The sequence below is a fragment of the Electrona antarctica genome, assembly GCF_951216825.1.
Source record: "Electrona antarctica genome assembly, chromosome: 22".
In the NCBI taxonomy this organism is placed as follows: domain Eukaryota; kingdom Metazoa; phylum Chordata; class Actinopteri; order Myctophiformes; family Myctophidae; genus Electrona; species Electrona antarctica.
Window position 1 is genome coordinate 37,843,126 of NC_136805.1, and position 12,351 is coordinate 37,855,476.

At 42.3% G+C, this 12,351-nt stretch overlaps 1 protein-coding gene across 2 annotated transcripts in view; it reads left to right on the forward strand.

Moving 5' to 3' along the window:
* entpd1 (ectonucleoside triphosphate diphosphohydrolase 1) overlaps positions 1-12,351 on the forward strand; it is a 44,382-nt gene that overhangs the window by 20,138 nt on the left and 11,893 nt on the right. For both annotated transcript variants that reach the window (XM_079491879.1, XM_079491878.1), the window contains 3 exons: positions 1-45; positions 3,587-3,704; positions 7,828-7,978. The exon at positions 1-45 is cut by the window's left edge and continues 83 nt beyond it. In XM_079491879.1, coding sequence (XP_079348005.1) covers positions 1-45; positions 3,587-3,704; positions 7,828-7,978 — 314 coding nt within the window. The remainder of the gene's footprint in view (positions 46-3,586; positions 3,705-7,827; positions 7,979-12,351) is intronic.

A 12,351-nucleotide genomic window follows, 5' to 3' on the forward strand; every position in this document is an offset into this window, starting at 1 on the left:
ACGGTGGCGGTACTGTACAACAAGCCCCTCCTCCAAAAGTATAAGGTAGGTAGCGGGTATACAAAAATAAGTCAATGTACACCGAGAATTGTGTCCATACATCTACGGTGGTTCCCAAAACAATGGTTGGGACCAAATAAGGGTGTATACAAAATACAAGGTATGTGCAGTTTGTGCACATTACCAAATTGGCCAAATTGTCAAATATTCTGTAAGAAAGAGGCAAACATTGTGAAAATAGCCGATCTACAAGCTCACACGCGGCGAAGTGCGAGGCGTTGTGAGCTTGTAGAGTCAAACTTAATGTAATGCCTCAACTCCTATACAATTACAAGGGCTTGTCAGGGTGGGGGGTCCCCAGTTCTAAAATTATTTTTTTGCTGGGGGGGGGGGGGGGGTTTACAGCCTGAAACTCTTTCATGTCAAGGACCCCCAAATTGACACTAATTAGCCCCACGGACCCCCATTTGAATCTCTATCTCTGGGACCCCAATTTATATTGTAAAATCAATGTTAATTTTGGTTCCATTTGGACACTCAAGAGTTACAGACCCATAGGGTCCATTTGGTTCCAAACTATCATTTAGCTGGGGGACCCCCTGGAACTCCCTCAAGGACCCCCTAGGGGTCCCCGGACCCCACTTTGGGAACCACTGATCTACAATATACAACAACTCATGTATGTAAAGTGTAGGTTTTATACTTATAATTGCCTGCCGATGCCGTGCACCAAACATAGAAGATCTACAAGCTCACAGCGTGTCTCAGCCTAGTATAATTCAAGTATACGATGCAGCCAGTGTTGTTGGTTGCCATGTGCTACTAGCAGCACAACAAACTAAAGCCCATTTGTTGAGCATAAGAGCCAGCAGGAGCCAACAGACCAAATATGGGCGCTGGTCAATATGTGACCTTAACCTGTGGAACTCCACCAATCCACTGCCAAATTAGGTCGTAGCACAGCAAGAGTGATACTGAATGCTGCCTAGTAGTCCTTTAATAATAATAATAATAATAATATAAACTTTATTTATATAGCACCTTTCATGCATAAAATGCAACCAAAGTGCTTCACATAAAACAAATAACAAGCAGCGGAATGCCGAAAAACAAAAGCAGGTCAATACAAGACAAAATATATACAAATTAGCAAATAAAAATATAAATAGAATATAAAAAGAAAAAATGGCAAGGAAAATTGTATCAGAACATTGAATATGAACACACGATAAATCTAAACAAATGGCAAGTTGAGGGCCATAGATCCATGCAGAAAGCGGCCTCACCAGTGTTCTTATGTTGAGCTTTGGGTAATTTTAATAGTGATTTTAATAATTTTAATAATAATGACTTTTCGCTGTCACTCTCTCTCTCTCTCTACGTAGCTGATTGACTAGACATTGTGATACCGATAAATAGGTACCGGTACTTAAAGTATACTGCCGGTACTTAAAGGACCACTTCACCACTTTTCAACTTCTCTTCCTATAATTGGTCCTAACTAATGTTCATGATAAAATACCACCATTTTTTCCTACTCAGTCTGTGTCTCATAGGAAGGCTGTGGGCAGTTCAGAAACCCGTCCACCAGTGACATCATCGATGGTGAATCCAAGCTAATAGAAACGGCAGGCTTTCTTTTCCTGAAAAGTTTCAATGCAAAAGTTGAAGCCATCGTTCTCACAATAATAAAAATCTAAATATATTTTAAAACAAATCTTGTTTAAAAATAAATCTGCCTAATGATGATGTCACTGGTGGACGGGTGTCCGAACTGCCCAAAGCCCTCCTATGAGACACAGAATGAGTAGGAAGAAATGGTGGTGTTTTATCATGAACATTAATGAGGACCAATTATATGAAGAGATGTTGAAAAGTGGTGAAGTGGTCCTTTAAGGTTGGAATTTGATTGATTGATCGGCACTCGGTGCCGTGCTATGAGCTTGTAGATCTCCTATTTTTCAATAGTTAAAGTATAACATAATGCTTAAAACACAAAGGGGTTCCCGGCCTGAATGGTTTAAACTAAGGACACAGATAATTGACCCGAAGGTGCATTTCTCAACGACAAATTTGCTTGTCATTTTGTTGTTGGCAAAGCGCAGCTCGAGGCTTCACTCTAATTGTGTTTAGGTTCACAAATCAATACGGAAGTAAAAAAAAACTCCAGACTAAGCTCATCTTCGTCCAACCGCGGAACGGAGAGTGAATGAGTTGATTGATGGCTCCGAAGCACTTAAGCCATTTTGGGCGGGAACCCCTTTTGGTGTTAGCATTATGTTAGCATTATGTTAGCATTATGTCAGCATTATGTTATGCTTTAGCTATTGAAAAATAGCAGATCTACAAGCTCATAGCGCGCCACCGAGTGGCGCGCTACGAGCTTGTAGGTCTGCTATTTTTGAAAAATCGAAGAACGACTGACATAGAAACATAACTTTTTCAGAAAACTGTCAGGATGTAGAAGACATTTATAGAATCTGATCTCAGGTCAAAATGGGTTAAGCCCTATTTTCTACTGCGTGGCAGCGACAGCAGTGCTATTCAGTGGACAATCTACAAGCTCGTATACACATCAGCTGTTTTCACTTGTTTTCGACAAAACAATACTTTGAAAATGTCACGCTATAACGATTTGCCCGACGACAGCCCCCCCCCCAGGTTGAAAAAGTGGTCAGTGGTGGAAAGTAAGGTGGAAGTATAGATTTACAAGTATACTACAATTTTGACCTTTGAGGTAAATACCTCAAAGGTCGAAATTGTAGTATACTTGTAAATCTACTTTCCAATTTTTAATACTTTATACTTCTACTGCAGTACATCTCAGAGACAAACATTGTACTTTTGCTCCAATTATTTGAAAACTTTAGTTACTAGTAACTTAGATTTTAACCACTTTACTGCACTGTATACATTTCAGCAATTTGAAAATAGCCGATCTACACGCTTTTTTTTTAATACATTTGAACACTTATATAATATAATATAATGGGACATTCTGTACATTTTACTTTAGGTACTTTAATGAAGTACATTTTTATGCCAATACTTTTGTACTTTTACTCAAGTACATTTTGAATTCCAGACATTTAATTGCAAACAGACTATTTTTATATTGCAGTATTGATACTTTTACTTAAGTGCAAACATACATTTTTTTTATACTATTTTCCACCTTAAAGTGGTTAAGATCATTGTCTCTCCCCACCTCTCTTTCTCCGTCGCAGCGCGACGCGTTGATCGTGAGCTTGTAGATCAGCTATTTTCAGGGTGCAACCCAGCACTCTTTAGCTACTGGAGATGCGGTGTACGTATACGATATGGATTTCTAGACAAATTTGTTCAATGCAAAAATGCTGTGTTCAAGTTCAGGAGACTTAGGAAAAAGAGCAATTCTCCTGAATATCTGTAGATGAACCCATTTTGGGCGGGAACCCCTTTTGGTGTTTTAAACATGTTATAATTTAGCTATTTTTGAAAAATCGTGAACATTTTTATTTCAGAAAACTGGAGGATTTAGAAGATTCTTTTTTAATTTTGAGGTCAGGCCTAAATGGGTTAATGTCTCTCCCCCCCCCTCTATCAGTATGGGATAGTACTGGATGCCGGCTCCTCCCACACAGCCATGTATCTCTACCGGTGGCCGGCGGAGAAGGATAACAACACCGGCCACGTCGAGCAGATCCACTCCTGCAAAGTCAAAGGTACAGTATACGTGTGCACTATAGTGCTGTCTGCTGTGCATGTGGAATTACACAATCACTCTGATGCATGAACACATGCACGCACACACACATTTTCCTTGTCCCCTTGTACCAATTTTCAATAATTGTACTTCTACTCCACTATCATTACTAAATTCAGCGATCGCTGTGTGTCTGTCCTATTCCGGGTCACCAGCGAAATGCATGTTGGGACGGCTTCCGGGTCACCAGTGAAATGCATGTTGGGACGGACACAGATTAATACTGGGACACACTTTTCCGCGTAACAGACCCACACGGGGAAATTCCGCGTAACAGACCCACACGGGGAAAACAACTCGAACGGGGCATGTTAACGTGAACACACGCGCTGTTTCGACACCACACTGAACATAATTTGCTGTTCATATATTATTCAGAACGGGTAAGGACTAGTATAGTAAACAATGGGACCCAGTGTCTCCCTGCTGGACGTATACTAGCGTCATGTCCAGGGGGTGTACTTGTACATCATGCTGCCTCACGCTACAGAAACAGGAGATACGCTCCTGCCCTGTGGGCCTCATGGCCTGGCAAGGCTAGACATAAGGCCTACACATGCATGCACACAGTCAGACTCCCTGCACATACTTCAGTGAAGTGAACTGATATACCCACTCAGCGCTAATGCATTAAGCAGATTTACAGTATGTAAGTATGCATACTTTTACAGGAGCCATAGAAACATCCATAGCCATGTATTTCACTTTGTCAGGAGGGAGAAGCTATGCATCATGGTGTTCGCTTATAAACGCCATCCGTCCATATGGCCTCCATACTGTATATGTTGCCTTAATCCTTGTGGAATTTACATCTGTACAAAGGTTAAGCTCTTTAAGTGGAATGTACACACGCGAGCGCGCACGCGCACACATGCACGCGCGCGCGCGCGCACACGCGCACACATGCACGCACACGCGCACACATGCACGCGCGCGCGCACGCACACACACACACACATACACATTACGCACACACAAGGACGTGCTTGCACGCACAGCAGGATAGGTCTGTCGACAATAAAAAACCAGCACGTCTCTCCCTGCGGGGTTTTGGGAGCTCTCTTTGAACAATCCACGATGTCTTTGTAGGCAATAATACAGAAACGGGGCTAATTTGGCTGAGAAGCTGCATTCTCTTTTGTACCGTAACCGTATAAATGGCCCATGGGAAGTTATTTGGGGCTTTAGTGGGAGAACTTAGAGAAGTGTATCATGGTTAAATACTCAAGACGACGACGGCGTGCTGGTTCTAATCAGGACTCTGGTCGGCGGCCTCATGCCGTGTTGCCGTTGGGCAAAATCCACAGGAGGCAGAAGTTAAAGGGACACGTACAGTGGGGTCCCATATGTTTGTTCCTCAGTCTCAAAATGATCTCTATCAGAGCCCATAGATACCTCTGTTAGACACACCCACTGACACACCCCCAGATTCTCAGCCACACCCAGTGTGGCTGAGAACAGACTTACAGACTGTACCTTCACCCTTTTTGCAAAAACATATACTGTATGTTAATGACGTTTAGAAGATTTAGAACACTTTCCTGGGAGGTCTTTATGTGTGTAATATATGTGGTTTTAGATATTTTAGATTTTAGCAGCGAGCCCAGTGTCTCTGATGTCATGCATGGACACTGGGCTCACTTACTTCTTGGAGTACATCAAGGACTATTGAAAGAGGACGGGAAGCGAAGACCGTACGGTGGACTCCATGTTGCTCCCTGGAAGGAAAGAAACATGCGCAATTGAGACCAAGGAAGCTGAACGCGGAAGTGTTGGCTGCATATAGCCCATTGCGCATGTTTCTTTCCTTCCAGGGAGCAGCATGGAGTCCACCGTATGGTCTTCGCTTACCGTCCTCTTTCAATAGTCCTTGGAGTACATGTCTCAGTAAGACAGCCCTCTCCCTATCCACAAGGAGGAGCAGTGCACCAAAGCATTATACACTGACACCAAGCTAGACAGGAACGCCCAAAAACGTCACATCCGGTTTTGGGGTAAGAATTTTCTATGGCTGCCAATGCAACTTGGTCCAATCCTTAATCACATACGGACAAACATCTATGCTGATGCTATCTAACTTGCGGAGGTAGCGTGCCTTGTCCACGGGCAACAGATCTTTCAACGTATGGCATTGCAAATACGTTTGATAATCGCTACTCTTGTTTTGAAAATGCCGCAAATTGCATTGCAATGAACGAGTGCAAATCACAACTTCCCCAGGGGGTGGGCGGAGTCACAGTTTGAGGCGCTGATTACGCGCCGTGGTGTCAGTGTATGGGAATTGTAGTCCAGGAAGGAAGTGTCCATGACGCGACATAATAAATCCAACACAGCAAGCTAAGTTTACTGAGGTTAAGGTTAGGGTTAGGTTGTCAATCACAGCGACTGGCCAATCACAGCGCGTCCTTGCACAACCCGTGTATATAGGCTTTGGTATAGCCTATTTCCCATTGCTGTCCATAATATCAGACACTGGGCTCACTGCTAAAATCTAAAATATCTAAAACCACATATTACACACCCCCAGGAATGTGTTCTAAATCTTCTAAACGTCATTAACATATTATTTTTTTTGCCAAAAGGGTGAGGTGGCAGAGGCAACATTAGTATTCTTGTTTTCCAACCCCGATGCCCTTCCTGTTTTATCACCCTCCGTGTCTGCAGGTCCATATCTAAACCATTAAAGGCTTTATTTGTGTTTGCTAATCGCTTTATGATGCACTTTTTACGATGCGATAGTTACTTTATGGTTGCAGGCAAACATGCAACCATTGCTTCCCTCCTCACTTAAGCCCTATTTTATACCAATAATGACATGTCCCCGTTTAGTGTTTTGCTCTCCTCTGTTACTTTCACTAATGTACATATAAACTTGTATTTATGTGCAGCAGCATATCTTACTACACACTTTTCACAAATACAGATACTAAATTGTTGGCCCGCCATATTCTGCACATTTCCCATTGCTGTTAAGTGGTTTTACCTGCGCTGATGCCAACTTTATATTCTATCTGCTAAAGTGGTATTACCTGTACTATCGCCAACTTTATTCTTTTAAGTATTAATTTTCATTTACATGCAGTTATTATCACTGTTATTGTCTTGATGTTTATTGTATTGCTTGTGAACTGGTTCCATGTCAACATTATGCATATACCTGTCAGTCAGTGTTCACAGATTCTGCGAGAGAAATAAGCGATCAGCTCTATTAAAAAATAAGCCCAAAAGAAACGATTATAGGCCACACGAGCACTTACTTTAAACCTACCCTAACCTTTATTTTTTGACACAAATCTGGTATGGGTGTCCCTGGCTCAAAATATTGTTAGGTGGGGGGTCCGTGGACAAATGCATATTCATTTGGGGAGTCCTTCACATGAAAATGTTTGAGAACCACTGGTTTAAACAACATTTAGGAAGCAAGACCAAATAAGAAACAACACTTTAGAAACAAGCGCCAACTTCAACCTGCAAGGTCGCAACTACCAAGAAACTTTACAGAAAAACCAAGTCTCTTATAAAAGGCCTGGTACAACACTGGTACCTGTGAGTGACAAACAACACCCATTTGGATATTGCATATCTCTGCTGTCGGGAGGAAACCTCATAACTCCAAAATGTTCATTTTTCAGGAAATGAAAAATATACATTTTTCAGGAAATGAAAAATATGCATTTTTCAGGAAATAAAGAAAACCTTATATTTTTAAAACGAAGCAATACAGCCTCATCAAAGTTGGTGTTGTAACTTTATATATTGTCAATTACTTTCATGAGAGGGGGAGAGGTGGTGGAGTTAGTTGCTTTAGCTGCTAAAGCAACTAACTCCACCACCTCTCTCCCTCTCAGAAATGTCTGCTAAAGTTTAGAAGACATTTTGAGGGTCCAATGGAGTGAAGAGGTTTTGTCCAAAGCACTTTTTACTACTTTCCATTGGTTCAATATTTTCGAAACACACAGACGTAAAGGGTGTTCAATAGCACTGATTTATGCAAAACAAATTGAGTTTCCTCCCGACAGCAACGATATGTATGTATTATGTGGACCACACTAACGTGGTTCCTATACTCTCTCTCTCTGCAGGTCCAGGTATCTCCAGCTATTCATCTTCACCGTGGGGAGCAGGCCAGTCTCTGACAGTCTGTATGCAGGAGGCAGTGCAGCTGGTACCAGGCAGCAGGCACCAGGAGACCCCCCTCTACCTGGGAGCTACCGCTGGCATGAGGCTGCTCAAGTACGCTATACCATATGCATATACCTTACACCAGGGGTCTTCAACAGGGGGTCTTCAGGGTTACTACAGGGGACCGGTCCGGTCCGCCATATCTTTGTGTGATGGGGTGGCACATTAGCCGAAAATAGAGCTCGTCGATCGGAGTTTCAAAGAGTTGGTGTAGATGGGAAAAAACAGAGCCCATCGTCAAGTTGACTAAATATTGACCCCTGGGGGTCCCCGGACCCCACTTTGGGAACCACTGGTTTAAAATAAGGTTAACTGTCTGAAAATGCACATTAGCAACTACCTAAATCTATGAAAAAGCATTATCTGCAACATAGCGTTATACAGTGGGGTGTGGACGGGGTCTCTGCTTCATCTCTCTCTCTCAGCTAAGGGGTCCTTGGGCTGAAAAATGTTGAAGACCTTACACATATGCATGCATGCACGCACACACAAACGCACACATACATGATGGCCACTGTACATCCATGTATGCATTATTTTAGGTGACTAAATTGATTTGTTAATGTCAAGAACTAACACGACTACTACTGTAGTTGGTGTGTCCGCTCTAGTATTGATAACTGTATATCCTGTGGTTGATTTGAGTAGAGCCACACTAGTACTACTGGTTGTTGGCATTAATTAAGTGGTACTGCATGAAAACGCAAGTGTCCTTGACCTTGAGCAAGACACTTCAAATCAAAATTAATACGCGATCTGGTTTCATGTTTGCAAGCATCAGGAACCAAGGATCACATCAACTTGTCTGTACTATGAACGATAGAGAATAACAACAATACAAATTATGCACACACACAGTACACTCATAACATACATATAACTTACATAAGCACTCCAGTAACTAACGCAATAACTCAACTCAAACATAACACTGGCAACAAAGAACGTGACACACAATTTATGGCCCAGCAGCATGGAATAACACATAAGAAGAACTCACCCAACCAGGCCCAGCTCGTCCTCACACAGGTGACGGCGCTCAGGGCAATCAGACTCTTATTGGCCCAGGTTGGCAGAGGAGGTGTAGCGCCAAGGATTACATTAGATAATTGGCACTGGGTGAAAAAACTGGGTTGCAAAATCGTGTGATAAAAAAATAAAATAAATAAAATAAAAATTAGACTCTTATTGGCCTCAGGAGATTGGATGAGGGGAAATAGGAACAGGGAGGGAGGGGCACACTCCGTGGGAAACAGTCAAACCGACGAAGGCTTCAGGGACAAAACAGGCGCACACTGACTGGACACTAACCTCGGAGACTGCAGGCGTTTTTGTTTCAAAGGAAGAAAAAAACGCCTGGGCGAGAGTTGCATGAGAATGGGCATACTGTACGAGCCGAGTGAACCTTGTATTTTTGCTAACCAATTAGAGTGCAGAGGGGCGTCACTCCAAATGTGGTGACCGCCCCTCTATGTCCAGAAAAGCACAGGTCTCTTTCAGGCTAACTGGACACTGACAGAGGCCATGGTCACGACTAGAGATGTACCGATGAAAAATGTCCTTTCCCGATTCAGATACCCATACAAAAGGGGACAAAAGTGCATTTTTGTATCCAAAGCGCTTTACATAGATTGTTTCATTACATTCACCCATTCACACACACATTCATACACCGATGGCGGAGGAAACCATGCAAGGCACCAACCTGCACATCGGGTGCAATTAGGGGTTCAGCGTCCTGCTCAAGGACACTTTGACACTAACTCTGGGGGAGCCCGGGATCAGATTTGGTCCATACCGAGTACTGATCCAATTACCAGTGTGTAATTTAAACAAATCTAGGACAGTGATTCTCAAGTGGTTCCTTGAGGAGGTTCTAAATGGACCCTTACAGGTCTATAACTCTGGGAGTTAAAAAAATCCATTAATGATTGTTAATGTGCAGCTACATATTAAATAAATGATAATATAAATAGTACAGTAAAGGTCTCCACACACCGGGCGCAAATCGGATGCGAATTCTGACTTTTAGCGGCGTTTCTCCATCGGTTTTCCGAAAAACGCGGCCGGTGTGCAACCACCTTAAGAGTGTAAAACAGTCAACTGAAGCAATATCATCAAAATATGACTGTAAATAAAATCATGTAATTAATACATCAGTGGCATAGAGATACCAGGATTTTAGGCATTATCGTCATAGCTTTTACGATACCGATGGTGCCGCCGATGGTATCGGAACAACTCTAAACATGACGAGCACATTGTTTACACCCCAGAGGAGGCTCAGTGTCTCCCAGTACGTTGGTACAGATACTAAACAGGCCTGCAGATATGTTAATTTATCTGTTTCACCAGCCTCCAGGGGTGGACTGGCTGGCCACAGGACGTACCAGGCATGCACATATGCCCGGTGGGCCGACCCTCTGGTGGGCCGTTCTGGGCCAAATGTTTAATTAGTTGTCTGTTTGGTTGTGTATCATTTATGTTGTACTGTTAATGTGGTGGTGTTAAGGGCTTAACAAGGCTGGGCTGGTGTTAAGGGCTTAACAAGGCTGGGCTCAAGTATTTGTATGGACCTCGACCCGAAAAGTCAGTAGAGTAGAGTATCGCGAAAATGTCCGGGCCGAATTTTTCTCTCAGTCCAGCCCTGCCAGCCTCTATCCCAGTGATTCTCAAATGGTTTAAATTCAAGTATCCCCAGTTTAGAGTGTTAAGACCATCTGAAACTCCCCCAAAGACCTGTGGGGGGGGGTCCCCTAACCCTGCTTTGAACTGCTCTAGCCTATGAGACCATATAGGGATGAGTTGTATATCCTTACTTATACCTTAATGTACGGTAAGCCTCAATAGAATGGAATGTTCTCCTTTGTGCACACATGGATAAGATAATATATCATATTAAACTCTGTAATGTTGTTTGTAAATTGGCAGTCTCTCGGTCATAATGGACATGAAGGCGATGCTACAGTATACCATCGCAGTCAGGTACAATCCTTGTATCTGCGTGTTGCATAAATTAATAGCCTATCTTACTTTATCGTATGGCAGTGTCTTGCAAAAGTATAGCGACCATTGACAATGAATCCGCAAGCACACAATGCAGCCGGTGAGCTTTTCCATGTGCTATTTGCTAAAGTTTTGAAACCCCACACTGCACCTGACATGCCCAAAATAGGGATGCGGTAAAGCAAAGTGGTATGGAAAAAAAACATTAACATGATGAAACACATCTTGATGACATCATTAAGATGTGATTCACCATGTTAATGATTTTTTTTCCAGATCTTCAGTTATAGGAAACACAGAATGGCGGGACTTTTTTATTATTTCCACACAACAGCTCTAAGGTATATTAATGACATAGTAAAATGTTGAAAATGAGTGGAATGCCCCAAGTATATAAATATTCAGTATTAACAAGTAACAGCTTGTGTGGGCTGTATTTTGCGTGTCTTAAGTACCAGGTCTTATTACTTAACTTAAGACCTGGAGGTGTGATCAATGCCATTTGGCTATTCTGAGTGGCCAAAGAGCATTGACCACGCCTCCAGGTCTTAAGTTAAGTAATAAGACCTGGTACTTAAGACACGCAAAATACAGCCCATGTGACTAAATAATAACTACATTCGATCCATTGGAAGGAACACATGGTTCATTTTTAATTCAATTTCCTGAAAATGTTACGGTAATGGACAAGATGTACACCACACCCGACATTGGCGGTGCACTATACTGTCTAGCCTCAGTTACATTTGTACTTGAGCTTCTCATTGCCAAGTCAGTGCATGTATTACTGGCATCTCCCTCGTGCAGGCCAGTATAGCTGCCACTTTAAGATTTATGGCGATGAGCGCATTGATTTGTATGCGGGAAATACATATATTATTTGTGTGCTGTGTGTGTGTGTGTGTGTGTTTTTGTGTGCGTGTTCTTGTATTAAAGGGGAATTTCTCCCTATACCTTTTTTCTTTTTACAAAAGTAAGTTGATAATTATGTATATTGACCAAAAAATGTTATACAAAAATAAATAAAGATATAGGGGAGCTGAAGCTGGAGCTGGAGCTGCTCCTGGAGGGGTCTAACATCAGCTCACGTAGACCAGGAATAGTGCAGTGTCAACAATGTGTGTGTTGCTGTCACATCATCTAGAACAGATGTAAACAAAAAACAAAACAATTGCGCGATTGAATAGGAGTTCTAGCGTTAGACCCCTCCAGAAGCAGCTGAAGATGCAGAAGCAGCTGAAGGACCAGCTAACTTTATTTTTTATTTTTTTTGGTCAATTTACATAATTATCAACTTACTTTTGTAAAAAAAGGGTTAGGGAGAAATTCCCCTTTAATTTACTTGTGAGGGCCAAATGTCCCCACAAGTAGGTATAGTAGAAATAGAGAAACGAAAATGAGAAAAGAAAAATTTTATC